The sequence below is a fragment of the Pelecanus crispus genome, chromosome 29 (assembly GCF_030463565.1).
Source record: "Pelecanus crispus isolate bPelCri1 chromosome 29, bPelCri1.pri, whole genome shotgun sequence".
Lineage (NCBI taxonomy): Eukaryota > Metazoa > Chordata > Aves > Pelecaniformes > Pelecanidae > Pelecanus > Pelecanus crispus.
The window spans coordinates 637842-665642 of NC_134671.1; the positions used below are offsets into that span (position 1 = coordinate 637842).

At 63.1% G+C, this 27801-nt stretch overlaps 3 protein-coding genes across 3 annotated transcripts; 2 read left to right on the top strand and 1 right to left on the bottom strand.

The window, feature by feature from the left end:
• The first annotated feature begins 482 nt into the window (after positions 1–482).
• FLOT1 (flotillin 1) lies at positions 483–8453 on the top strand. Its single transcript, XM_075725354.1, is given in 14 exon segments — positions 483–535; positions 1020–1095; positions 1283–1373; positions 2243–2386; positions 3203–3322; positions 4074–4169; positions 4645–4797; positions 5464–5616; positions 5618–5646; positions 6334–6379; positions 6899–7036; positions 8116–8233; positions 8236–8280; positions 8422–8453. Coding segments are annotated over 14 exon segments (1284 nt in total). The 5' UTR covers positions 483–492.
• Positions 8454–9752: 1299 nt separating this feature from the next.
• TUBB (tubulin beta class I) lies at positions 9753–16900 on the bottom strand. The gene is given in 9 exon segments (XM_075725382.1): positions 9753–11560; positions 11562–11600; positions 11602–11792; positions 11795–11891; positions 11893–11996; positions 13236–13326; positions 13328–13347; positions 13591–13699; positions 16825–16900. Coding segments are annotated over 9 exon segments (1332 nt in total). The 5' UTR covers positions 16882–16900; the 3' UTR covers positions 9753–10936.
• Positions 16901–18404: 1504 nt separating this feature from the next.
• MDC1 (mediator of DNA damage checkpoint 1) lies at positions 18405–27737 on the top strand. Its single transcript, XM_075725303.1, is given in 13 exon segments — positions 18405–18486; positions 18728–18773; positions 18868–21797; positions 21884–21986; positions 22052–22139; positions 22359–22574; positions 22576–22632; positions 22894–22970; positions 23209–23395; positions 24378–24503; positions 25006–25116; positions 25937–26225; positions 27676–27737. Coding segments are annotated over 13 exon segments (4374 nt in total).
• The last annotated feature ends 64 nt before the right edge of the window (positions 27738–27801 follow it).

Consider the following 27801-nt stretch of genomic DNA (forward strand, 5'->3'; position numbering starts at 1 on the left):
CGGGTGATGCTCTGTGCGCATGCGCACAGGGAAGGGCCCACCTCGCCAGCAGTGGCGCAGGCGCAGAGGGCGCTAGTGAAGCCGGAGCGGCCATGTCTGTTGAGGGCGGCCTGCCCGAAGGCCGCCATATGACGGGGGCAGTTCCCTATAGGGGGGCAGAGACACGCGTGGGGGGGACACAGTGGGGCCAGCGAGTCCGAAGGGGGACACGGGGAAGGGGGACACGAGCGGGAGGGAGGACCCCCGGCCTCAAGGAGGTTTTATAGTAACACAAGCGCCTAGCGCCGGGGAAGCGACCAATAGGGCGGCGAGAAGTTCGTGGCGTCACGGGTCGCCGGGCAGAACGCGGCCACAGGGCAAAGCCCGGTCCCGTTGCCGCGGGGGCTGCCGGGATCGTGGCGGTTCCGCGGCGGGTGGGGCCGCGGCGCAGCGGGAGGAGCAGCGCGGGAGGGGGGGGCGGGTGTCCGGGTCCCTCCGCGGGTCCTCGCCGAGATGTTCTTCACGTGTGGCCCCAACGAGGCCATGGTGGTGTCGGGTGAGTCGGGGCCCCCCGGGCTCCTGGGTGTCCCCCCTTCCCTGGGTCCCCCCCCGGACCCCTGGGACCCCCGTCGGACCCCCCCTCCGGGCCCCTGGGTCCCCCCCCCGGACCCCTGGGACCCCCCTGGGACCCCCCCCCCGGGCCCCTGGGTCCCCCCTCGGACCCCTGGGACCCCCGTCGGACCCCCCCTCCGGGCCCCTGGGTCCCCCCTCGGACCCCTGGGACCCCCCTGGGACCCCCCCCCGGGCCCCTGGGTCCCCCGTCGGACCCCTGGGACCCCCGTCGGACCCCCCCTCCGGGCCCCTGGGTCCCCCCCCGGACCCCTGGGACCCCCTGGGACCCCCGTCGGACCCCTAGGACCCCCCGGGACCCCCCCTCGGGCCCCTGGGTCCCTCTCCGGGCCCCTGGGACCCCCCCTCGGACCCCTGGGACCCTCTGGAACCCCCCCCCCCGGGACCCCCTTACTCCTTTCCCCCCACAGGCTTCTGCCGCAGCCCCCCCGTGATGGTGGCCGGGGGGCGGGTGCTGGTGGTGCCGTGCCTGCAGCAGATCCAGCGGTGAGGGGACACAGCGGGGCGGAGGAGGGGGACAGGGCGGTGGGAGGGGGGCGTGGGGGGACGTGGTGACACGGGGGGGGGCGGGGGGGGCGCACAGGAGGGACGTGAGCGGGGACGTGGAGGGGGTGACACGGGAGGGAAGATGGGGGACGCGGGGGTGACAGCGGGGTGACCCGTCCTCCCCCAGGATCTCCCTGAACACCCTGACCCTCAACGTGCGCAGTGAGAAGGTCTACACCCGCCACGGCGTCCCCATCTCCGTCACCGGTATCGCCCAGGTACCCCCCCCCCCGTGCCACCCCCCCCCCGTGTCACCCCTCCCCAGGAGCCACCGCTGCAGCCCCTTTTAAGAGGCGCAGTGGTGGGCCCCACCCAGTGTTTGGGGCGGGGTCCCCTTAAAACGGCCATGTCATCCTACAGCGTGTGTGTGTGTGTGTGTGGGGGGGGGGGGGGGGGGGGGTTACCCTTAAAAGGGCTCCTTTTTGTGGGCCGTAGCAGCCCTTAAAAGGGGCTGGTTCCAAGGGGGTTTCTTTAAAAGGGGCTTAGTTCCAGGGAGTCCCCTTAAAAGGGGCTTAGTTCCAAGGGGTCCCCTTAAAAGGGGCTTAGTTCTAAGGGGGTCCCCTTAAAAGGGGCTGGTTCCAAGGGAGTCCCCTAGCGCTGTGTGTGGGGGGGGGTCTGCTTAAAAGGGGCTTGGCACGGTGGGGTGCACCACCCCTTCAGAGAGGCAGCATGACTAGAGCTAAAGAGGCCCCACGGGGGAGGGGGCGCATAAACATCATCTTAAAAAGGGTTTGTCAGTGTGGGCCCCACTTCAGACCCCTTCTAGAAAGGAGAGAACAATGTTCTGTTAAAAGGGCATTGTCATCGGTGTGTCACGTCCCCCCCCCAAACCTTTTGTAAGGCGTAGCAGCTTTTTGAAGGGCTTTTATTGGGCTGGGCCCCCCAATAATACCCGGGCAGGGTGGGATATTCTTTTTAAACAGTTCTGCTATAGCGGATTCACACCCTTCTTCTTCTTAAAGGGGCCACGCCGTGGCAGTGGGGCCCCAGGGATGCGCGCAGGGGGCACGCGTGTGCGAGGCACGCGTGTGCAAGAAGCACGCGTGTGCGAGGCTGGGTGTTTCCCCCCTTCCCCTGGGTGCGGCAGGTGAAGATCCAAGGGCAGAACAAGGAGATGCTGGCAGCCGCCTGCCAGATGTTCCTGGGCAAGTCGGAGAGCGAGATCGCCCAGATCGCCCTCGAGACCCTCGAGGGCCACCAGCGCGCCATCATGGCCCACATGACCGTGGAGGTGAGGGGGGGCGGGGCGGGGCCAGCCACGCCCCTTTCACAAAGTCCCACGCCTTTTTGGAAGCCCCGTAACCCCCGCTTCCCCGTAACCCCCGCTTCCCCGTAACCCCCGCTTCCCCGTAACCCCCGCTTCCCCGTAACCCCCACCCCCGCTGCAGGCCCTGCCCCCGGTACAGGCCCCACCCACTGCTAGAAGCCCCACCCCTCGTGGAAGCCTGGCTCCTCAGGCCCTGCCCCCTTTGGTGAAGTCCCACCCCTTTTGGTAAAAAACCCACCCCCTTTGGTGAAGCCCCACCCCTTTTGGTAAAACCCCACCCCCTTTGGTGAAGCCCTGCCCCATAGGCCCCGCCCCCCGTTTGTGAAGCCCCACCCCCTGTGGAAGCCCTGCCCCATAGGCCCCGCCCCCTGTTGGTGAAGCCCCACCCTCCATTGGTGAAGCCCTGCCCCCCCGTGGAAGCCCTGCCCCATAGGCCCCGCCCCTGTTGGTGAAGCCCTGCCCCCTGTGGAAGCCCTGCCCCGTAGGCCCCGCCCCTGTTGGTGAAGCCCCGCCCCCTGTGGAAGCCCTGCCCCGTAGGCCCCGCCCCTGTTGGTGAAGCCCCGCCCCCATTGGTGGAGCCCTGCCAAAGGCACCCTAGCAGAAGCCCCGCCCCTTGCCCCGTGAAGCCCCGCCCCCTCTGGAGGCCACACCCCCTCGGCTGAGGCCACGCCCCCCAGCCCCCCTCAGCCCAAGCTCTACCCTGGTGACCACACCCCCCATGAGGCCACGCCCCCGCAGCCCCACCCACCCTAAGCCCCGCCCCCCGGCCCCGCCTCCCAGGAGATCTACAAGGACCGGCAGAAGTTCTCGGAGCAGGTTTTCAACGTGGCCTCGTCCGACCTGGTCAACATGGGGATCAGCGTGGTCAGCTACACCCTGAAGGACATCCACGACGACCAGGTGGTGCCGGGGGGACACACGGCGGGGACACGGCGGGCGTGAGGGTGTCAGCGTGGTCGGGGGGACACACGGAGGGGACGCGGCGGGCGTGAGGGTGTCAGCATGGTCGGGGGGACACACGGAGGGGACGTGGCGGGGACACAGCGGGCGTGAGGGTGTCAGCGTGGTTGGGGGGACACACGGAGGGGACGCGGCGGGCGTGAGGGTGTCAGCGTGGTCGGGGGGACACACGGAGGGGACGTGGCGGGCGTGAGTGTGTCAACGAGGGCATCAACGTGGTCGTCGACGCCCTGAGGGATATCTGCGATGGCCCGGTGGCACCGGGGGCATGGGGACGCGGCGGGGGATGCGGACGTCGGCGCGGTCGGCGGTGCTGGGGGGGACGCGGTGGGGACGGAGGCGTCAGCGTCGCCGGCGGCGCTGGGGACGTGGGGGTACAGGGGAGCGTGGGGATGGGGACAACAACCCGGGGTTGGGGGTCACAGGAAAAGGGACGCAGGGATGAAGGGACGCAGGGACAGGGATATTGGGACAGGGACAGAGGCAGCGCAAAGTGACACCGGAATGGGGACAGGGTCGTCAGGGTGGGGGCGGAGATTGGGGACACCCGGATGGGGATGGGGACGCTCTACAGGGACGGGGCTGTCCGCAGGGCCACTGGCGCTGGCTGGGGCAGGGACAGGCGGAGCAGGGGACGGACGCAGTGGGACAAGGGGCTTGACAGCGTCCCCCGCGTCCCCCCTGTCCCCAGGACTACCTGCACTCGCTGGGGAAGGGCCGCACGGCGCAGGTCCAGCGCGACGCCCGCGTCGGGGAGGCCGAGGCCAAGCGGGACGCCGGCATCCGCGTGAGCCCGTCACCTCTGTCACCCCCCGTGTCCCCCGTGTGCCCACGTCCCCCCCCGTTTTTCCTCGCTGAGGTCTCCAGATCCCCCCGACGTGCCAGTGTCCCCCCCCTCACGTGCCCCAGATGTCACCGGGTTGGCTCCAAGGTCCCCATCCGTCTCCGCAAGCCCCTCTGACGTCCCTGGGCTCCCCAGCGTACTCCCACGTCGCCCCAACCCCCGGTGTCCCCCTGCGTCCCCAGTTTCCCGGTCTCTCCATCACCAGCATCGCTCTATCTTGTCGCATTCACGTCCCCCGGTGTCCCCACGCCTCTCCGGTCCCACAGCGTCACCATGTCCCCCACCCCAGCGTCCCCCATCTCCACGCATGATGTCCCCGTGCCCCCCCCCCCCCAATCCCACAGCGTCGCCCTGTCCCTGTGCGTCCCTCCCTGTCCCCACGCGCCCCGGTGTCCCCCACATCTCCGTGTCCCCGCAGGAGGCCCGGGCACGCCAAGAACAGGTTTCGGCGCAGTTGCTGAGCGAGACGGCGATGGCGCAGGCCCAGCGCGACTTCCAGGTGCAGCAGGCACTGTGTGACGCCGCCGTCAGCGCCCGCAAGGCCCAGGCCGACCTGGCCTACCAGCTGCAGGTACACCAGACGCCGGTGTCCCCTCCCCGGATGCCGGTGTCCCCTCCCCAGGACACCTAGGTCCCCTCTGCACACCCCTCAGGGTGCCTGGGCCCTTAGCCTGGATGCCTGGGTCCCCCCCCAGATGCCTGGGGTCCACTTGCTGGGATTCCTGGAAACCCCCCGGGATATCTGGGACCCCACACATACACCTGGGACTCTCCCTAACTTGGTTCTGGATGCCTGGGTCCCCTCCCCAGGACATCTGGGTCCCCTTTGCGCACCCCCAGGATGCCTGGGTCCTTCCCTGGATGCCTGGGTGCCCCCAGGACAGTTGAATCCCCCAGATCCTGGGGTCCCCCCGACATCTGAGTCCCTTGGGATGCTTAGGTCCCCCCCAGACACCTGGGTGCCCTGGATACCTGGGTGTCCCCAGCACCTTAACTCCCCCCAGTCACCTGGACCCCCCCAGACACCTGGGTACCGCCCAGACAGCCGGGTGCCCTGGATGCCTGGGTCTCCCCAGCACCTTGGACCCCCAAAACACCTGGGTCCCCCCTAACACCTGGGTCCGCTGGGGTACCTGGGTTCTCCCATCCACCTGGTCCCTCCCCCCGGGGATACCAGGGCCCCCCCCGCCCACCTGCGTGGGTGCTGGCGCGGGGCTGAGGTTTGCCGCGGGCGCAGGTGGCAAGGACAAAGCAGCAGATCGAGGAGCAGCGGGCGCAGGTGCTGGTGGTGGAGCGGGCGCAGCAGGCGCAGCTCCAGGAGCATGAGATCGGCCGCCGGGAGCGGGAGCTGGAGGCCACCGTCCGCAAACCCGCCGAGGCCGAGCGCTACCCGCCTTGAGCGCCTGGCCGAGGCCCAGCAGTAAGCCCCACCCCCAGCTGGTGGGCCCCACCGTCTGTGTTGAAGCCTGCCCCTTTTAAATGGCAAGCCCCACCCCAGTCTACCAAGCCACACCCCCAGTGGGTGGGGCCCACCGTCTGTGTTGAAGCCTGCCCCTTTTAAATGGCGAGCCCCACCCCAGTCTACCAAGCCACACCCCCAATGGGTGGGCCCCACCGTCTGGGGTGAAGCCATGCCCCTTTAAGGGAAGCCACGCCCCTTTAAAGGGGTGCTTTGCCCCCGAGGGGGTGCAGCCCGGGGAGGTGGGGCCCTTTTGGAGAGTAAGCCACGCCCCCTCCCAGTAAGCCACGCCCCTTCCCAGTAAGCCACACCCCCTCCCAGTAAGCCACACCCCCATGTAGTGGTCCCCACCACGCTGACATTATGGCCCATTTAAAGCAAGTGTGACCCCTTTAAGAGGGAGCCCTGCTCCCTTGTAGGCCACGCCCCCACAGCAGGCGCCTGCTGAGGCCACACCCCTTTTTGGGGAAGGTGGGGTTTCTTGAGAGGCCACGCCCCCACCCCCACGACCACGCCCCCGCCACAGACCACACCCCCGTACCCAAGCCCTCCTGCATCTCGCTTGGCCACGCCCTCACCGGGAGGCTCCGCCCCCTCGGGAGGCCCCGCCCCCCGGAGGCTCCACCCCCAAGCCCCGCCCCCCCGCAGGTCGCAGATGATGATGCAGGCGGAGGCTGAGGCCGAGGCCATGAAGGTGAATTTGGGGGGGGACCCCCGGGGGGGGGTGGCAGGGACCCACGTGCCTGGGGGACCCCAATGCCTGGGCAGGGGGGCACAGGGGACCCTGGGGTGGGGCAGGGGGGCACAGGGGACCCCAGTGTGCGGGGGGGGGTGACGGGACCCCCGTGTCCAGCGGGGGGGGGGGGTGGCAGGGGACCCACGCGCCTGGGGGACCCCAATGCCTGGGCAGGGGGGCAGGGGGGACCCTGGGGGTGGGGCAGGGGGGCACAGGGGACCCCAGTGTGCGGGGGGGGGGGGGGTGACGGGACCCCCGTGTTCGGGGGGTGGCAGGGGACCCACGCGCCTGGGGGACCCCAGTGTGTGTGGGGGGGGTGACGGGACCCCCGTGTCCAGGGGCGGCAGGGATGCAGGTATTTGGGTGCGGGGACCCAAAGGCATGTGGGGGTCCCTATGTATGGGGGGGGCGGCCCAGGCATTTTGGGGGGGGGGGTGTGGCGCCCCAGGGTGGGGACACGCAGGCATCGGGGTGCAGGTGACGGGGGCGGCGCGGGCGGCGGCGGTGGCCGCCCGGGCGCGGGCGGAGGCGGCGCAGACGGCAGCGAAGGCGGAGGCGTTCGGGCAGTACCAGGAGGCCGCCGTCGTCGACATGGTGCTGCAGCGGCTGCCACAGGTATTTTTGGGGATCCCCCCCCCACGCGATTTTGGGGTCCCTCCTGTGGGGTGGGGGCAGTTTGAGAGGTCCTGAGGGGAATTGGGGGGGTCCCTTGGGTGGGATTTGGGGTCCCTACGGAGTATTTGGGGGTCTCAGTGGCGTCTCCGTGCAGTATTTTAAGCTCACGAGATATTTTGGGGTTTTTCCTACGGTTTTTGGGTCCCTTCTATGGGGTGGGAGTGGTTGGGGGGGGGTCCCAAGGGGTATTTAGGGGGTCCTTCGGGGATCTGGGGTCCCCGTGGGGTATTTTGGAGTCTTAATGAAGTATTTAGGGATCCCCGTGGGGGTCCCCTGAAGGATCTGGCACCCCTTTTATGGGGTACGTGCAATTTGGGGGAGTCCCGGGGGAGATTTGGGGGTCCCTGGGGGGGGATTTGGGGGTCTTCATGGGCTATTTTGGGGTCCCCCGGGGTATTTTTTTTGCCCCTTCCATGGATTTGGGGTCCCTCCTGCGGCGTGGCAGCAGTTTGGGGTGGCACAGGGTGCGTTTTAGGGGTCCCCATGGAGGTTTGGGGTCTCCCCGGGAGGTATTTTTGGGGTCCCACCCCATTGAGCGTAGGTGGTTTGCTGGGTCCCTGCGCAGACCGGGGTCCTCCTGGGGCATTTGGGGGGGGCTCGGAGAGGGGCTCGAGGGTATTTTGGGGTGCCCCTATGGAATGGGGGCCGTCTGGGAGGAATGTGGGGGGCAAAGGGGCATTTTGGGGTGAAAGATGATGATTTGGGGACATTTAAGCGCGGGGGGGGAATTTGGGGGTGCTCAAGGCAGGTTTTGGGGTGAAATAGGGGGGTTTGGGGGCAGGCGATAGAGATGGGGTGAGCAGGCAGATTTGGGGGTACCATGGGTGGATTTTGAGAAGAAACATGGGGATTTCGGGGGGGGGGGGGATTTGGGGGTGCAATTGGCTGATTTTTGGGGTGAGATCTGGGGGTTTGGGGGGTGCTGCCGGCAGATTTTGGGGTGAAACACAGTGATTTATGAAGCAGCGGCGGTGGGGGCGGGATTTGGGGGTGAAACATGCTGGTTTTGGGGGGGGCAGGTGGCAGAGGCGGTGGCACAGCCGCTGCTGGGGACGCGGCGAGTGACGCTGGTGGCCGGCGGCTCCGGTGACATCGGGGTGTCGCGGCTCTCGGGGGAGATCCTGGACGTCGTCACCCGCTGCCCAGCGCCGTCGAGGCCCTCACAGGCATCAGCGTCACCCAGGTCGCCCTGGGTCCCTTGGGTGACAGGGGGGGTGTCACACCTCGGTCCCCTGAGCGTGGGGACACCAGGGACACCCCGGTCCCCGGGGTGTGGGGGGGGTGCCCGGGTCCTCTCCTCAGTCCCCCGTTTGTCCCCCACAGGCCGCCCAGAAGAAAGTCCGAATGCCAGGCCTGAGGCAGTGCCGCTGCTGTCCCCAAAGTGCCACCGTGTCCCAGTGCCACCCTGCCTGCGAGGTGCCACCACCCCCTGGAGCCCACGTCCCCGTGGTGCCACCACCCCCCCCCCCCCCCCGTGATGCCAAAGTGCCACCACCACCCAGTGATGCCATGTCCCCGTGGTGCCACCACCCCCCCAGAGCCTGTGTGCCACCAAAGTGCCACCACCCCACGGTGCCACCGTGTCCCCAAAGTGCTGTTACACCCCCCAAGGCACCATTCCCCCGTGGTGCTACTGTGTCCCCAAAGCGCCACCAACCCCTGGTGCCACCATCCTCTCCCCCCCCCTCCTGGGGCTGGTGTGTCCCCAAAGTGCCACCAGCCCCGGTGCCACCATCCTCTCCCCACCCCGGGGCTGGCGTGTCCCCAAAGTGCCACCAACCCCTGGTGCCACCATCCTCTCCCCACCCCGGGGCTGGCGTGTCCCCAAAGTGCCACCAACCCCTGGTGCCACCATCCTCTCCCCCCCCTCCTGGGGCTGGCGTGTCCCCAAAGTGCCACCACCCCATGGTGCCACCATCCTCTCCCCCACCCGGGGCCAGCGTGTCCCCAAAGTGCCACCAACCCCTGGTGCCACCATCCTCTCCCCCCACCCCGGGGCTGGCGTGTCCCCATGGTGGGGGGATGTGTCCCTTTGTCCCCAAATCATTAAAAGCTGCTGCGTCTGCACAGGGCAGAGTCCCTCAAGGGGGTGGGGTGGAGGGTTTGGGGACCCCAGAAGGGATGTGGGTGGCCCCAAGAGGGACAGAGGGGACCTCGGGGTGGGGGACGGACAGATGGACAGGTGCCATAAGAAGTGACTGGGAGGGGACCTGCTGGGGACAGGGACACAGAACAGTTCAGTGTCATGCCCACCCCCCCCCCCCCCCCGCCCAGGACACGGGGACCCTCATGGGACAGGGGGACACCAGAGGTGACACAGGGACTACAGCAGCACCCAAAGGGGACACTGGGTGGGACACAGGGGATGGGACGCCCCAGAGGGACCGTAAAGGTGACAAAAAAAGGACCGGGGGAGGGGGCTGCAAAGGAGACCCAAGGACAGGGGACCCTAAAGGGGACCCAGCAACCCCCCTGGGGACATCTGGAGGCGTGGGGACACAGGTGGGGACCCCCACATTACCCATGGGGACCTGGAGGGGACAGGGGGACCCTGAAAGGGCAAAGGGACGCGGAGGGGACCCTGAGGACATGGCGGGGGGCCACAGGGACCCCCCCATGTGACGCAGGGACAGGAAGGGGACAAGGGACACTGTGGTGGCTTTACATCCCGGGTTTATTCCTTGCCCCGGGGGCGGCTTTTCAATATGAAAAAAAAAAAAAAAAAAAAGAAAAAAAAAAGGTTAAAAAGGAGAAAAACAAATCAAAACGGGATGGATTTGTTGGGGAGGGGACATGAAGGGGACATGAGAGCCCCCGGCTGGGGACACGGGGGACAGGGCCACCCGGGAGCCCCCCTGCAGCTGGAGTGGTGGTTTTGGGTGGAAACAGGGGCGAATTGGTGCCTGGGGGGGGGCTGCAATAATTTAGTGGTGATGTCACCCCCCGGTAGTGGGGGACATGGGGACAAGAGGGGTGACATGGAGGGGACGGTGGCTCTGCAGTGACCGGGGCCTTCTGGTGACGGTGACAACAGAGAGGGGATGGGGATTCTGGAGACAAAAGATGGTGGTGAAGGACAGGGATGCTGAGGACTCTCCGGTGACGATGATGAAGGACGAGGGCTCTGTGAGGATGAGGACTCTCTGGTGACAATGATGAAGGACGGGCTCTTCGGTGACCATGATGAAGGACTGGGACTCTCTGGTGACGATGATGAAGGACTCTAGTGACCATTGATTCTGTGATGAAGGACAAGGACTCTCTGCTGGCAATGGTGCCAGTGAAGACAAGGGCTCTCCAAGGATGATGACAAAGGTTCTGTGCTCTCTGAAGGTGATGACGATGATGAAGGCTCTCCAGTGACAACAGCCAAGGCTGAGGGCTCCGAGGACAACCATGAAGGCCAAGAGCTTTTTGGTGACAATTACAAAGGCCAAGGGCTTTCTGGTGACAATGGTGAAGGCCAACAGCTATCTGAGGATGATGACGAAGGCCAAGCGCTCTCCAAGGATGACGGCGATGGCCGAGCGCTTTCTGGTGACAACAGTGAAGACGGAGGGCTCTCCGATGACGCTGATGAAGGCTGAGGACAATGACGAAGACCAAGGGCTCTCAGAGGACACTGATGAAGGCTAATGATGATGATGAAGAACAAGAACTCTCCAAGGACGATGATGCTGAAGGCTGAGGGCTTTCCAAGGACAACGGTGAAGGACGAGGGCTCTCCGAAGACAATGACGGCAAAGGACGAGGGCTCTCCGAGGACAACGCCGAAGGACGAGGGCTGAGGACGATGATGATGGCAGTGGAGGACGAGGGCTCTTCTAGGACGACCATCCCTCAGGCCTCCTCTTCGGCCTCTTCACCGAAGTCCTCCTCCTCCTCAGCAGTGGCATCCTGGTACTGCTGGTACTCCGAGACAAGGTCATTCATGTTGCTCTCGGCCTCGGTGAACTCCATCTCGTCCATGCCCTCGCCCGTGTACCAGTGGAGGAAGGCCTTGCGCCGGAACATGGCCGTGAACTGCTCCGAGATCCGCTTGAAGAGCTCCTGGATGGCCGTGCTGTTGCCGATGAAGGTGACGGCCATCTTGAGGCCACGTGGTGGAATGTCACACACGGCAGTCTTCACGTTGTTGGGGATCCACTCGACGAAGTAAGAGCTGTTCTTGTTCTGCACGTTGAGCATCTGCTCATCCACCTCCTTCATGGACATGCGACCTCGGAAGACAGCGGCCACCGTGAGGTAACGGCCGTGACGGGGATCGCAGGCAGCCATCATGTTTTTGGCATCGAAGACCTGCTGGGTGAGCTCAGGGACGGTGAGGGCGCGGTACTGCTGGCTGCCGCGCGATGTCAAGGGGGCGAAGCCAGGCATGAAGAAGTGGAGACGCGGGAAGGGCACCATGTTGACAGCCAACTTGCGAAGATCGGCATTGAGCTGACCAGGGAAACGCAGGCAGGTGGGTGACGCCACTCATGGTGGCCGAGACAAGGTGGTTGAGGGTCACCATAGGTGGGGGTGGTCAGCTTCAGGGTGCGGAAGCAGATGTCATAGAGGGCTTCGTTGTCAATGCAGTAGGTCTCATCCGTGTTCTCCACCAGCTGGTGGACAGACAGGGTGGCGTTGTAGGGTTCCACCACTGTGTCCGACACCTTGGGGGACGGGACGACGCTGAAGGTATTCATGATGCGGTCGGGTATTCCTCACGGATCTTGGAGATCAGGAGGGTCCCCATGCCGGAGCCAGTGCCACCGCCCAGCGAGTGGGTCAGCTGGAAGCCCTGCAGGCAGTCCGCAGCTCTCCGCCTCCTTCCTCACCACGTCCAGGACCGAGTCCACCAGTTCAGCCCCCTCTGTGTAGTGGCCCTTGGCCCAGTTGTTGCCTGCACCGCTCTGGCCTAGGGTGGGGACAGCATGGGGATGTCATGGAGGGGCTTCCTGGGGGAAACTGAGGTCTTTGGGGACTTTGGTTGCTCAATTTGGGGGCTTCAGACCACCTTGGGGACCTCCATCCCACCTTTGGGGACCTTCACCCTCCCTGGAGGACCTTCAAACCAACCTTCACCACCCTGGAGACCTTGATCCCACCCTTGTGGGTCTTCATCAACCTCCTTGGGGATGTCCATCCAACCCCTGGGGACCCTGAGCTCCTTGGGGACCTCTGTTACTTTCCATGGTGACTTCCAGCCCACCCTCGGGGACCTACCCTTCCTGGAGACCTCCATCAACCTCCTAAGGGACATCCAGCCCCTTGGGGACATCCATCACTCTCTTTGAAGACACCCAGCAAACCCTTGGTGACACTAAAGGCCTCGAGGACCTTCATTACTCCTCCCGCCTACCTCCAACTCACCCTTGAGCTCCTGAGCTCTTTGGGAACTCAACCACCCTCAAGACCTTGAGAACCTCCATCACCCTTGCTGGGTATTCCTAACTGACCCTTGGGGACCCTGAAAACCCCAGGACTTCCATCATCCTCCTTTGAGATCCCCAGGCCACTCTCGAGGACCTCTATCACTCTCCTCCATCTCCCATGCCACCCTTGGGCACCCTGACACCTCAGGGACCTCTGTCCAACCCCTGGGAAGTCCAGTCCATACTTGAGCTCCTTGGGGCCCACCATCCCTCTTCTTGAGGACCTCCACCTGGCCCTTAGAAACCTTTAAGCTCCTTGTGGACCTTCAACATGGGCACCCTGAGCTCCTCAGACACCCATCTCCTCAGGGACCCTCATACTCATTTGCGGACCCCAACCCCTTTGGGGACCCCAATAACCCTCCCAGAACCAAAGTGGAGGCAGCTCTGGGGACATGGGAAAGACCCTGACCACCAAGAAGGGGACAACAGGGACCTGCCACCCCAGCGTACAAGCACCTGAGGGCCACCAAGGAGGGTTGTGTCACTCCACTGGGAAGGGAACCCAGGGGCCACCAGGGAGATCCCATGGGCCACCGTAGCAGGGACAGCGGGGGACCCACCACCCCATGGTGATGGTGAGCGAGGGGCCAGCACCAGGAGCCTCACAGCCACCAAAGAAAAATGGCACCCTGTCATGATGGGCACACCAGGGTCACCTAAGAGGACACGAGGGGGGACACAGGGGACCCCATGGGACAGCGGGTGACACAGGCACTCACCAAAAACGAAGTTGTCCGGCCGGAAGATCTGCCCAAAGGGTCCTGAGCGCACCGAGTCCATGGTGCCTGGCTCCAGGTCCACCAAGATGGCCCCTTGGCACGTACTTACCCCCTGGGGACATCGTCGTGTCACCAGGGGGGTGATGGTGACACCACCACATCACCTCTTAATCCCCAACAGCCCCAGAAACCCACCCCAAGACCCAAGGAGATGTAGGGAGGGCGTGGGGGTGAGAATGGGTGAGCTGCCCACATCAGGTCTCGGGTGGAAAGGGATGGGGACGTGGGGCAGGGGGGTGGGTGGGGGCAGAAAGGCGACACGGGGGGGGTGACAAGGGATGGGGTGACACCGTACCGGTGGCCTCGTTGTAGTAGACGCTGATGCGGTCGAGCTGGAGGTCGCTGTCGCCATGGTAAGTGCCGGTGGGGTCGATGCCGTGTTCGTCGCTGATCACCTCCCAAAACTGGGGATGGGGGCGGGGTCAGAAAGGCTCCACCCCCCATCCCTTCTGGAGGGGTGGGGGGGACAGGGTGGGTCCCCCTTGGGGCTGCAGGGTGGGAGGGGCCAATCATGGGGTGGGAGGGGTCCACACAGGGGGTGGAGCTTGGCCTGAGGGGCCCCTCCAAAGGGGCAGAGCCTGTACAAGGAGGTGAAGCCTCATTGGAAGAACCAACCCTGGGGGATGAGCCTTGAAAGGGCGTGGAATCTTACTGGATGAGGCAGCGCGGGGGCGGGGCCTCACCAGAGGAGTGAGCCCTAGAGCAAGGCCAACCCTGGGGGCGGAGCCAACCCCAGGGGAGCCAATCCTGAGGCAAGACCTGCCCAAAGGGGAGGAGCCAAGGCAGGGGGCTGGGTCAGTCTCCAAGGGGCGGAGCCCACCCCAGAGGGGCGGAGCCTAAGCACCCGCAGGGGCAGGGCCAAACTTGGGCATAACCACCCCCCCCAAAAAGGGCGGGAACCGGAAACGGCGTTTGAATCGCAGAGGTGCTTCCAAAAATGTTTAATTTCAGAAATACCCAAAATTTGCCTCCCCCCACCCCCAACTACCCATCCCTTCCCTCAAAAAAAAAAAAAATCGTAATTTCCCAAAATTTCAATTTTTCTCTCCCCCAAATCTGCCCATGGGGGAGGGATGGCTGGGAACAAAGGGTGGGGGAGGGGCGGGCACCCTGGGGACCCCAACCCTCCCCCCCCAAGGTCACAGTGGGGGAAGGGGAGGGGGGACAGGGCCACGCCCTGCAGGCAAAACCAGGCTAAAACATCACAATTTGGGGCTGAAGGTGGAGAAATGGGTTAAAAATGCTGATTTGGGTTACAAAAGCGTCATTCTGGAGACTGGAAACTTGCACTGACAGGCAGTTAAAAACTGCGATTTCTGGAATTCTGCAATTGGAAATTTCTTCAAAATAAATCCAGTTTCAGAACAGATAAAGGGCATTTTGTGGCTAAAAAGTATAATTCTGGGCTGAAAAGTCCATTGGGGGGGGGGGGAAGAACCGATTCTGGGGCTAAAAACCTCTCCATTTTGGCACTGAAATGTGCTTTTTTAGGAACAAAAAGCCTCTATGTTGGTGATGCAAGAAAAAAGTAATCTTATTTTGAGGCTAAAAATCGCTATTATGTGTCTAAAAACACCATTCCGGAGCAGAAAAATGCTTTTTCTGGCGTTGAAAAGCCTCTTTTAGACATTCTGGAGGACAAAGATCCTATTCTGGGGCCAAAATCCTCCATTTTGGGGACTGAAAACTCCGTTTGGAGAAACAAAGATCCTATTCTGAAGCCGAAAATGTCCATTTTGAGACCAAAGTCACTGTTCGGGTGGGGAAAGCCCAGTTTTGGTATTAAAAAAAAAACCTTTTTGGGGCTGAAAAAAATCTTTAGGGGCGGAAAAAAATCCTATTATGCAGCAAAAAACCCTATTCCGGCACAGTAAAAACCTATTCTGGGGCCATAAACCATCCATTTTGGGGCTGAAACTGCCATTGTACAGCAAAAAGTTCCTATTTTGGCATCCAAAAAAATCAAATTTGGAGCAAACCCTCTTAATTTGTGGCAGAAATATGGTACTTGGGAGCACAAAGATCCTAGTCTTGAGCTGAGGACCTCCATTTTGGGGCTGGAAACCACCATTTTGGGGGCTGAAACCCCCTGGTTTAGCGGTGAAAAAATCCACCGGGAACTAAAAAAAAAAATCCCATTTTGGGCTGAAAAGGTCCTTTTGGGTCCTCAAAACCCCATTTTGGGGCTGAAACAAGATATCTGGGGGCTGAAAATGACAATTCAGGGAACAAAGATCTTACTCTGAGACTGAAAACCTCCATTTTGGGGCTGGAAAAACCCTTCTGGGGCAGAAAGCCACTTTTTAATGCTGGAAAAAATCCAGTTTTGGGGGTAAAAAAATCTTTAGGTCTATAAACCTCTATTTCAAGGCCAGAAACTGTTGGAGGGGTGGGGCAAAATCTCCCATTTCAGGGCTGAAAACTCCATTTCAGGGAACAAAGCTCTTATTTCAGGGCCGAAAAACTCCATCTTGGGGCCAGAAATCCCGCCTGACGCCAAAACCCTGTATTTTGGGGCTTAAAAATATTTCTCTTTTACCCCAAACCCCTGTTTTGTGTCTGAAAAAGAGAACCCCTATTTTGGGGCACAAAGATCACATTTTCAGGGGAAAAACTTCCATTTTTGGGGCCCCAAGCGTCTCACGAGAGGCGGCACGCCCCTATTTTGGGGCTGAAAAAGCTCATTTTGGGCTCAGAAACCCTTTCTTTTGGGGCGGAAAACCCCCATTTTCGGGCCAAACACGCTGTGGGCGGCACGCCCCGATTTGGAGGCAGAAATCTTTATTTTAGGGTACAAAACGGCCATTTTGAGAGCGGGAAGCGCCCGTTTTGTAGCCAAAATAACTTATTGGGGGTACAAAACCGTTTTTGGGGGCAAAAATTGCCATTCTGGCGCTGAACACGCCGGAGGGGCGGGACGCCGCGGTTTTGAGGTAAAAAAGCACGTTTTCAGACTTAAAAATACCGCTTGGAAAAACGGGGGAGAGCGAAATCCCTTATTTTAGGGCGACACCCCCCCCCTTTTTAGGGCCAATCCCCTCATTTTGTGGCTAAGAATTCCCTAATCAAGGCAAAAAAATAGCGATTTTGGGGCCGAACGTCGTGAAAGGGGATTTAGGTGACGGCAAGGAAACATATTTTCTGGTAAAAAGTGCTATTTGGGGGCTGAAAAGCCACATTCCGGGGCCGCTGCCCTCAGGCGCGGCGGGAAACCGCCATTTTGGAGCCGCGTGAGAAGAAGGGGGGAGGGGCGGGGCCCCCCATTTTGAGGCCGGAAACCTCCATTTTGGGGCCGAACCGCTTCATTTTCAGGCCGAATCCCCCCTTATTTCGGGCCGCGCCTTTCACTTCAGGCCCTCAGCGGGCAGGAAAAGCGCGATTTTGGGGCTGAAATCGCCCCGATTCGGGTCCGCCTTTGTCTGCGCGCGAGGAGGGAGGAGCTTCTTAAAAGGGGCCGCGCCGCGATGGGAGGGAAGAAGGGGGGGGACCACCTCCCCCCCCGGCCCGACGCTGCCCGCCCGCTGTTCACCTTGGCCCCGATCTGGTTGCCGCACTGGCCCGCCTGGATGTGGACGATCTCCCTCATGGTGGCGGCGTGGGTCGGGCTGGGCGCGGTGACAGTGCCGGAGCGGTGGGCCCCACCCGGTCTTGATGGGCGATACGGTGGCGCGGCCCCTTTAAGGCGGGAGCGCTGTAGCGAGCGCGGCGGCGGCGACAATGGCGGCTCTCGCGGCCCCGCGGCGCCTCATATAGACAAAGCGGCGGCGGCCGGCCCCGCGCTCCCATTGGACGGCACCGCCCGCTCGCCGCGCTCCCATTGGACGGCGCGGGTGGGAGACCTCGCCCCATCTCGCTGTTTGCACCGCCCCCTCTCTGGGGCCGCTCTGCCACCTCTCGATGGCTGGAGGCGGGCGCTCTGCGCGCCGCGCTCTATGGTAGCACCGCCTACAGCCGCGCCGCCGCTCTCCGAGGCCCGCCCCGGCTCCTCTCGATGCTCCCCGGCTGGACGGACGCGCGCGGCTGCCAATGGAAGCGGCCGTTGGGCGGTGACGCGTGCGATGACGGCCAATAGGGCTGGGGGGGCGGGGCATGGGGGGCGCTGGAGCGGGAGGGGTGAGCACAGGGGCCCCGTGAGGCGGCTTGGGGGCTCTGCGGGGCAGTTTGGGGGTCCCTGAGGCACTTGGGGGGGTCGAGGGGCAATTGGGAGGGGTGTGGGACAGTTTAGGGGGTTCCCGGGGCATTTTGGGGCCCCGTGGGGCATTTTGGGGGGTCTCTGGCGCAGTTTGGGGGGTTTCTGGCTCAGTTTGGGGGTCCCTGGGGCATTTTGGGGGGTCGAGGGGCAGTTGGGAGGGGTGTGGAACAGTTCAGGGGGTTCCCGGGGCATTTTGGGGGGTCTCTGGTGCAGTCTGGGGGGTCTCTGGCTCAGTTTGGGGGTCCCTGGGGCACTTGGGGGGGGTCGAGAGGCAGTTGGGAGGGGTGTGGGGCTGTTTGGGGTGTTCGCGGGGCATTTTGGGGCCCTGTGGGGCAGTTTTGGGGGTCCCTGGGCCAGTTTGGGTGTCTCTGGGGCACTTGGTGGGGGTCGAGGGGCAGTTGGAAGGGGTGTGGGGCAGTTTGGGGGGGTCCCCGGGGCAGTTTGGGGCTCTCTGGGGCAATTTGGGGGTAGGATACAGGGCTGGGGAGGGCAGTTTGGGGGGGCAGTTAGAAACCAGGGGGGCGGGTAGGAGCCCTGGGGCAGTTGGGGGGTGGCATTTGGAGGATGGGGGAGGTAGTTAGGGGGGTCCAGCTGACCCAGGGGGGCAGTTGGGGGGTCAGTGGTGACCAAGGGGCACTTGAGGGGAGCAGTTGTAGCTGAAGGGGGGTGGTTAGGGGGTGGGGGGCAGTTGGAGGGGATAGTTGTTTCCGTGGGGCAGTTGTTCCCCCCGCCTTAGACCATGCAGCGAAGGTGCCACCGAGGCCTCAGCACTGCGGGGGGTGCAGGTAGGTGTGTCCCCCACCAAGATGCTGGGGTCCCCTCCTGGACACCTGGGTCCCTTGGAGGGAGGTGGGGTGGAGGGGGGGCTCCCAGACACCTGGATCCCTGTGATAGGGGGTGTCCTGCAGCCCCCCCCGATGCCTGGATCTTCCACAGGACAGGGACTGGAGCCGGGACGCCCCCTCGCCAGCGACTCGGAGGACGACGAGCTGCCCTGGCGTGAGTGTGCGAGGACCGCGGGGTGTGGGGGTAGGCACGGGAACACGCTGTTATCTTAGGGCCTACAGAAACACAACAGGGTGGTGGTTACAGTAGGACCTACATAAACCCTGGTGGTGTGTTGTTGGAGGAACCACCAAGATGTGGAGGCAGGGAGTGGAAGGGGGTGAGCCAGGATCTGATAGGACTCTCTGGGGTTACTGTAGGCCCTACAATAATAATCTGTACCTCACTCCCCCAGACCCTGCCCTTGGAGACACTGCTTCACCCCGAGTCGTGCCGGAGAGGTAGGTGGGACCCCAATGTGTGGGTCCCTTGTGGGTGAGCCTGGATGCCTGGCTCCATCAGGCAGACCCCAACTCCCAACATCCCCCGCCCCAGCGACCCGGAGGAGCCAGATGTTTGCCCAGATGTTCAAGGCCACCGAAAACGCCGCCACACCCCCGCACCAGGCCACCACATGGATGTCGTCACGCCCTGCCCAGATCCAGACATGAGGGGACCCAAAAAGCGCTGTTTCGGCCCCCAAACCACCCCACATCCAGATGTGGGGAGAAAAATGGCTATTCCAAATGTTCAGCCCCGAAATCACTCTCTGAATCCCCAGAAGGTTATGAATCCAGATGTGAAACATCTGGAAGGCAGGAACCCAACTCGCAACGTCAAGGTGCTCCCAGAAACTGCTCTTTTTCACCCAAACTGTGACCGGGCTGCCCTGGATGTGAGCAGCAACTCGGATATAGAGGAAAGGGGCCCAAATCCAGATATTAAAGGTGCTAAAAATGGATGCCAAATGCTTGTGGTGGACAGTGACACAGATGTGGAGGAGGTTGAGGTCCTTCCAGATGTTGGGTGCCCAAAAATACATAGAATGGCCCCAAACATGCAAAAAGACCCGGGTGTGGAGATGGAGACCCTGAATCCAGATGTTGGAGATCCCAAAAATGGATGCTGGCCACCTGTGGACAGTGATACAGATGTGGAGATGGAGAACACAAACTCAGCTGCTGAAGGACCCAAAAGTGCACATCAGATGCTCACGGTGGACAGCGATACAGATATGGAGGAGGATAGAGCCAGTCCAGATGTTAGATGCCTCCAAACCCATCGAACAACCCAAAATGTACCAAAAAAACAAAATATTGAGATGCAGGCCCACAATGTAGGTGATGAAGGTTCACAAAAGGGACATCAGATGCTCATGGTAGACAGTGATACAGATGTGGAGGAGAATGGGGCAAATCTAAATGTTGGATACCCAAAAACCCATCAAACAACCCCAAATGTACCAAAACCACAAAATACTGAGATGGAGGCCTACAGTGCAGTTGTTGAAGGTTCACAAAAGGGACATCAGATGCTTGTGGTGGACAGTGATACAGATGTGGAGGAGACTGAAGCAAATCTAGATGTTGGATACTCTAAAACCCATCAAACAACCCCAAATGTACCAAAACCACAAAATACTGAGATGGAGACCTACAATGCAGTTGCTGAAGGTTCACAAAAGGGGCATCAGATGCTTGTGGTGGACAGCGATACAGATGTGGAAGAGGACACTTTCGGTCCAGATGTTGGATGCCTCCAAATCCATAGAACAACCCCAAATGTACCAAAAAACAAAAATATTGAGATGGAGACCCACAATGCAGGTGTTGAAGGCTCACAAAAGGGACATCAGATGCTCGTGGTAGACAGTGATACAGATGTGGAGGAGAATGGAGCGAATCTAGATGTTGGATACTCTAAAACCCATCAAACAACCCCAAATGTACCAAAACCACAAAATACTGAGATGGACGCCCACAATGCAGGTGTTGAAGGTTCACAAAAGGGACATCAGATGCTTGTGGTGGACAGTGATACAGATGTGGAAGAGGACACTTTCAGTCCAGATGTTGGGTGTCCAGAAAGCCACAGAACAGCCCCCAGAGACCCAGATGTGAAGACAAATAGAGATGTTGAAGGACGACGGGCTCTCCTGGTGGAGAGTGATACAGATGCGGAAGAGAACACTTCCAATCCAGATGTTTGGACTCCAAAAACCCATCAAACAACCCAAAATGTACCAAGAAACCCACAGGTGGAGATGGAGAGTCCAAATCCACATGCTGAAGGACCCCCAAATGAACATGGGACACTTGTGGTGGACAGCGATACGGATGTGGAGAAGAATGAGCTCAATCCAAATGTTGGGTGTCCAAAAATCCATAGAATTGCTTGCAAAGACCCAGATGTGGAGGCAAAGAACCCAAATCCAGATGTTGAAGACCCACAAAATGAACATTGGAACCTAGAGGTGGACAGTGACACAGATGTGGAAGAACATGACCCGAGTCAGCGTGTTCTTCGCCCCACAAGCCACAGAACACCCCAAAACACCTGGAAAGACCCACCTGCGGTGATGGAGACACCGAATCCAGATGTTGGTGGCCTCAGACATGGCTCAGTGGCCTCCAGTGGTGACAGTGATACAGATGTGGAGGACCTCAGTGCCCTTCCCAACGCTGGAGCTCCAAAAACACATGGAAGAACCCATGAGGTCATGGATACAGTTGCTAAGATGGCTGCTGCTTCAGATGTTGACCCTGAGGGGCCGAAAAGGACCAATGACGATCCAGATGTGAATGTGACATTCCCAGCTCCAGATGTTGGAACCCCCAAAGCCCAGTGCCTGGTCCTGAATGTGGACAGTGATACAGATCTTGAGAACAATGGTGTAATTCCAGATGTTGGGCCAGTGCAAGGGTGTCAAGGGGCATCTGGTGACCCAGATGTCGCAACAACGCTGCCAAATCCAGATGTTTCCTGTCCCATGAGCCCTGGGGATGAAAGTGACACCGACATGGAGGAGGTGGCCCCCACTCCAGATGTTCGGAGCCTCCGGAGCCGAATCTGGACCCAAAATCGGCCCCATCCAGATGTTGGGGGCTGCACCACAGGCAGCAATACCGATGTGGAGGAGACGGACCCAAAACGCCGGAAATCATCCCCAAGACAGCAAAGTTTGTCCCCAGAATCACGCGGTGACACAGGTGTGGAAGGCACGGTCCCAAAACGTCACGATTCAGCCCTAAGTACAGACATGAAGGCCCCGAATCCAGATGTTGGGGCACAGCGAGGCAACTGGGAGACCCCGGTGAAGGGCCAGGATCCAGCTGTGCCACCCGATGTTCCAGCCCCCAAATCCCCACCTCTGGCCCCAAATTTGGGTGTCACCAGTGCCACTGATGGTGGACCCAAGAGTGCCGGGGCCCCCCCCGGCAGGGACGTGGCTGCGGCGGTGACAGAGAGTGACACCGACACCGAGGGTAAGCGGCGTGGCCCCGGAAGCCTGGGTCCCCTTTCCTGGATGCGTGGGTCCATTCTCAAAGTTCTTCCTTCCCCCCACCCACAGAAGACCCCGACCTCTTCTTGGAGCCCACCCAGAACTTCTTGCCATCGGTGGCTGAGCGTAGGTGACCCGGACGCCTGGGTCCCCCCCCCCTCCGGATGCCTGGGTTCCCCCCCCGGACGCCTGGGTCCCGTCCCCATCCCCCCCCGGACTCCTGGGTCCCCAGCACAGCTCTCCCGCAGGCGCACCCCTGGGCTGGGACCCCGAGGAGCCCACCCAGCCCTTCTTCCCCCCCGAGGAGGAGGAGGAGGAGGAAGAGCAGCCCACCCCAGACCCCCCCCCGGACCCCCCAGGCGCCTGGGTCCCCCCCGTAGAGCCGATGACGGTGGCGCAGGGCCGTGAGGGGACAGGGACCGGTGCAGCCCCCGGCGGGGAGGTGAGTGCGAGGGGCTCCAGGCGTCCAGGTGGTCCCCGCCCCCCTGCAATGGGACCCAGGGGTCCAGGCACTGACACACCCCCCCCCCCCAAAATCCCCCAGGTAGGGGAGGGGCCCCGCCGCAGCCAGCGACTGGCCAGGAGCCGAGGGGGTGGAGCCACGGGGGGTGGAGCCTCTGGCAGGGGCGGGGCCAGTGGGATGAAGGGCAGAGCCCTGCCTGGCCCCGCCCCTGTGCGGCGCAGCCCCCGCCTCCAGGCCCGCCCCCCCCCGCCGGAGCTGTCAGACACGAGGGGGCGGGGCCAGGTGGAGCCCCGCCCTGCCCCCAAAACCCCGCCCCTGCCGGACAGGTCCCGCCCCCTCTAAGAGGCAAGCTCAGGTGGGTGTGGCTTGGGGTGGGGTTGTGGGCGGGGCCAGGGCTGGGTGTGTTCTCTGTGGGTGGAGCCTAAAGTGATGGGCGGGGCCATGGGCAGGGGTCTGGATAAGTGGGTGGAGCTGTATGGTGGGTGGGGTCAAGTGGGGTGGGGCTTGTGGGTGGGGCTTCTGGCTGCTGATTGGACAAGCAGGGTGTGGCCTAATGGGCGTGGCTTGATGGGAAGGGGTGGGGGTCTCACATTGTGGCTCCGCCCCCCAGGAGGAGGAGGAGGAGCCATCAGAGGCCATGGGGCTCCAGCTCCGCCCCCGGGGGGGGCCTGGCTCCGCCCCCCCCAAGGTATTGTGGGAAGGGGGGGTGGGCAGCACCCGGGGGTGCCCCAGGTGTCCCCCAATGTCACTGTGTCCCCTCGGGGTGTCCCCCTGCCCCCCCCCAAGCATCCCCCATCTCTCCCTCTTTGCCCCCCCTCGACCAAAATCACCCATGAGTGTCCCCACGTCCCCCCCCAGGTCCCCCTGGGGTGTCCCCATGGGGTTGGTGGCCACCCAGGGGTGTCCCCAATGTGTGTCCCCATGTCCCCAGGTGCTGTTCACGGGGGGTGGTGGCCTCCCCAGCCATGGAGGTGGCCCTGAAGATGCTGGGGGGGTCCATGGCCACCTCCGTCTTCGACTGCACCCACCTGGTGACTGACCGCGTCCGACGCACTGTCAAGTTCCTCTGCGCGGTGGCCCGCGGCGTCCCCATCGTCACCCCTGAGTGGCTCCACAAGGTCCCACGGGGGTGGGGGGCAGGAGAGGGAGTCCTTGGGGACAAGAAGAGGGTCCTGGGGGATGGGGTCTTTGGGGACAAGGAGAGCATTCTTCGGGACAGGAAGGGCGATCTTGGGGTCATGGGTGTCCTTGGGAACAGGGCATGGGGTTTCTGGGGACAAGGAGAGGTTTCTTGGGGACAAGGAGAGGATCCCTGGGGACATGAGAGCCCTTGGGGACATGGGACAAAGGCCTTGGGGACAGGGATGGGGTCTTTAGGGACAAGGTTCATTTTTAGGGACAGGGTGGTTCTTAGGGACATGGGGATGGGTCCTTGGGGACATGGTGGTCCTTGGGGACATGGGAGGGTGTGCTTGGGGACACAGGGGTCATTAGGGCCAAGGGAGGGGGTCTTTGGCGACAGGGAGGTCCTTGGGGACATGGGATGGGATCTTTGGGGACAAGAGAGTCCAGTGGGGCATGGGGGGCATTGGGGACAGGGGACAGTGTCTTTGGGGACAGGGGTTCACTGAGGACATGGGATGGCATCTCTGGGGACATGAACAACCTCGGGGACAAAGAAGGGGTCCTGGGGGACAGGGGTTCACTGGGGACATGGGATGGCATCTTTGGGGACATGGACAACCTTGGGGACAAGGGATGGTGTCCTTGGGGACAGGAGGGTGTTTGGGGACAAGGGATGGGGTCCTTGGGGACAAGGGATGGGGTCCTTGGGGACAGGGGGGTGTTTGGGGACAAAGAAGGGGTCCTTGGGGACAGAGGTTGGGTCCTTGGGCTCATGGGGGTTTGGGGGGGGCAAGGGAAAAGGGTGTTTGGGGACATGGTGGCCCTTGGGGACAAAGAAAAGGCTCTTGGGGACAAGGGGGGGGGACGTTAGGGACAAGGAGTGGGATCCTTGGGGACAAGGGAGGGGGACATCTGGGGGGGACGTGGGGGGTCCCTGGGGTCGGGGATGCCAGCACACGTCCCCCGTGTCCCCAGAGCGCCCGCAGCGGCCGCGTCCTGGTGCCGGGTCCCTTCCTGGTGCGTGACAGCCAGCAGGAACGTCACTTCGGCTTCAGCCTGGCCCAGGCCCTGCGCCGCGCCCGCCGCCGCCCGCTGCTCCAGGTGACCGTCCCCACTTGTCCCCAACCCTCCCCGAGGGGCCCTGTCCCCCCGCACTGAGTGGGGGGCACCCACTGGGGACTCGGCGCAGGGCGGCCAAGGGCTGTCACCTGGTGTCACCCCGTGTCGCCCATGGTGGCCCCACGTCCCCAAGTGTCCTTGTCCGCTGTTGAACCGGGTCCCCTCATGTGGCCTCGGTGCCATCTGGGGACGGCCAGAGGAGTGTCCCCTCCTTTGCTGGTGTCCCCGAGGTATCCCTGTCCCCTAAATTGGCCTCGGTCCCCCAAGTTGTGTCACCCCAAGTTGTGTCACCCCATGTGGCCTCAGTCCAGCGAGGTGGACTTGGGGACAGCCCCGAGGGGTGTCTCCTGATGTCCCTTAGTGTCCCTTGGTGTCCTTGTCCCCCCCGCCACGTGGCCCGGGTCTATCCCAGGGTCTTGGGGCCGGACTGATGGCCGTGTCCCCCCCATGTCCCCTCCGTGTCCCACCTCTCCGGTGTCCCCAGGGCTACGAGGTCCATGTCACCCCTAACGTCCGCCCCGAGCCTGAGCACATGAGGGACATCGTCACCTGCAGCGGTGGCACCTTCCTGCCCACCATGCCCCACACCTACGGGGTGAGGGGACAGCGGGGGACGGGAGTGGGGGGGCAGGAAGGCCTAGAGCCACCAAGGGGGGGGACATGGTGGTCCCGGAGCCACCGGGGAGGGGACCCAAGGGGACATTTGGGGACACTGGGGACCAAGAGCCATTGGGGTTGGGAATGAGGGGACACAGGGGGGGACTTCGGGGACCCAGAGCCAGGGGGAGGGGACCAAAGGGGTGTTGGGGGGACACTGGGGGGGGGGTCCCAAAGCCAGTGTGTGTGGGGACATGGGGTGTCCCAGGGGGGTCGGGGGAGGCATCAGGGGGTCCTGGGGGAGTTGGAGGCCCCTAGGGGGATTGGGGGGGGGGGGGGCACTGGAGTTGGGGGGTCCTGGGGTGAGGTCAGGGCACCCCAGGGGTCTTGGGGGGGGTCCCATTGGGATTGGGGTCTCCCATGGGGGGTCCTGGGAGGTCAGGGTGCCCTGGGGGGGGGCAGGGCACCCCAGGGGTCTTGGGGGGTCCCATTGGGATTGGGGTCTCCCATGGGGGGTCCTGGGAGGGAGTCAGGGCACCCCAGGGGTCTTGGGTGGTCCCATTGGGGTGAGTGGGGTCATGGGGGGGGGTTGGGGGGGGCTTCTGGGGGTCCCAGGGGGGTTGGGGTCCTGGGGGGGGGGGAGCACAGCACCCCAGGGCTCCTGGGGGGGATCCCACTGGGATCAACGGGGATATTAGGGGACCCCAAAAGCCTCAGACTACCCGAGGGGGTGGGTGGGTGCTCGGGGGGGTCCCCAGTGCTGTGTGGGGACCCTCATTGACACCCTACCCCCCCCACCCCCACCCCGTGCCCTGCAGCCGCGGCGGCTGGTGATCTCGTGCGAGGCAGATTCGGGGTGCTGGGCCCCGGCGCTGGGCGCCCGCCTGCCCCTGGCCTCGCCCGAGCTGCTGCTGACAGGGCTCCTGCGGCAGCAGCTCCAGCTCCAGCCCTTCCTCCTCCCCCCCGCGCCCCCCCCCGAGTCCCACAGGACCCCCCCAAAGGCTTCTACAGCCCCTCTGGGGGTCCGGCGGCACCCCCCCAGCGATGCCCAGGACCCCCCGGGCACTTTTGGGTCCCCCCCGGGGCCCCAGGAGGTGCTGACACGAGGCCGGAGCCGCCGACCCCCCCCGGACCCCCCCAGGGACCCCCCTGGCACCCGGCGGCGGCCAGCACCCCCCCCTGCCCCCCAATAAATGTTTTCTTTTTTTGGCAGTGAAAAAAAAAGGAGTGCTTTGGGGTTTTGGGGCTGGCATGGGGGTGTCACCTCCCTGCTGGGGTGGGGGACGAGGTGCCCCCTTTTTGGGAGGACATTGGGGGACACGGGGTGTCACCTCCCCAGTGGGGTGAGAGCACCCCAAACCCCCCCCCCCCCCCACGCTTTTGGGGGGACATCAGGGGGATGCAGGGGCGTCACTTCCACGGTGGGGTGGGGGACCCCAAGCTGCCCCCCCACACACTTTGGGGGGATGGGAGGGGGGACACATAGGGGAGGGGACACAGGAGGGGCCATGGGGACACATGGGGCACATAGGGGACACATGGGAGGGGACAGGGAGGTGGAGGGGTCACAGGGGAGGAGATCCCTCTGTGTGGCCACGGTGGCGCAGAGGACACCAGGACCCTCTTGGGCCACTGTAGTGGCCTTGGGGACATAGGACTTCCCCATGGGGACACAGGGACCCCCCTGCAATGGTCATGGTGGCTTTGGGGACACCAGGGCACTTAAAGGGGACGTGGAAGGGACACGAGAGGGGACACATAGGCGCGTGGAGAGGACACGTGGGAGGTGATGTGGGGACACGGGAGGGGACGTGGGGACAAAGGAGACACAGGGTGGGACGGGACACGAGTTGGGGACAAAGAGACACCGAACCAGGACTGCAGCAGTGACGTGTTAATGCCACCGGTCCCCAACAAAGCCACTGGTCCCCAGTGAAGCCATCGTCCCCTACTGTGGTCCCCATGGGCTGCCACCTCCGAGGCCACTGCAGCCAACTCTGAGGCCACCGGCAGTGCCCGGGTGGCCGCCAAGAGCTCCTGGCGTGCCCTGTCCTCCTGGGCCACTGCTGCTGCCAGGTGGCCTGCAGTGGCCCCGCTGGTGGCCGCAGTCCCACAGGCATCCACTGCCCCTGTAGCCCAGGTGGCCTCCACTGAGGCCACTACCTCCCACCGTTCATGGGCGATGGTTGCCACAGTGGCCCAGGCATCCCCCATGGTGGCCCTGGGGACAGCCAGATCCCCTGGGGGGACCGCAGCAGGCTCAGGGGTGGTCCCAGCAGTGGCCATGGCACGACGTTGGCGGGTGGCCGCTTCGTGATGGCAGCGCATGGCCCAGGCAGGGGGACATCCCCTGTGGTGGCCCCTATCTCGCCCAGGATGGCCACCACAGTCACCAGCGGTTCTAGCAGCTCTGGGGACACCTGGGGACAGGGAGACAGCCGGTGACAGGGTTCCCCATGTCCCTTGTCCTCTCCCAGGAGTCCCCTGATGTCCCCTGTCCCCTCTGTTGTCCCCATGTCACCCTGGGCTTCCCACATGTCCCTTGTCCTTTCCTCAGGGTTGCCCACGCCCTTTGTCCCCTCCCTGGGGTCCTTTGTGGTCCCCTTCAGGGTCTCCTGATGCCACCTTGGGATCCCCCATGTCCCTTGTCCCCTCCTCAGGGACCCCCAAAGCCACTTGTCAC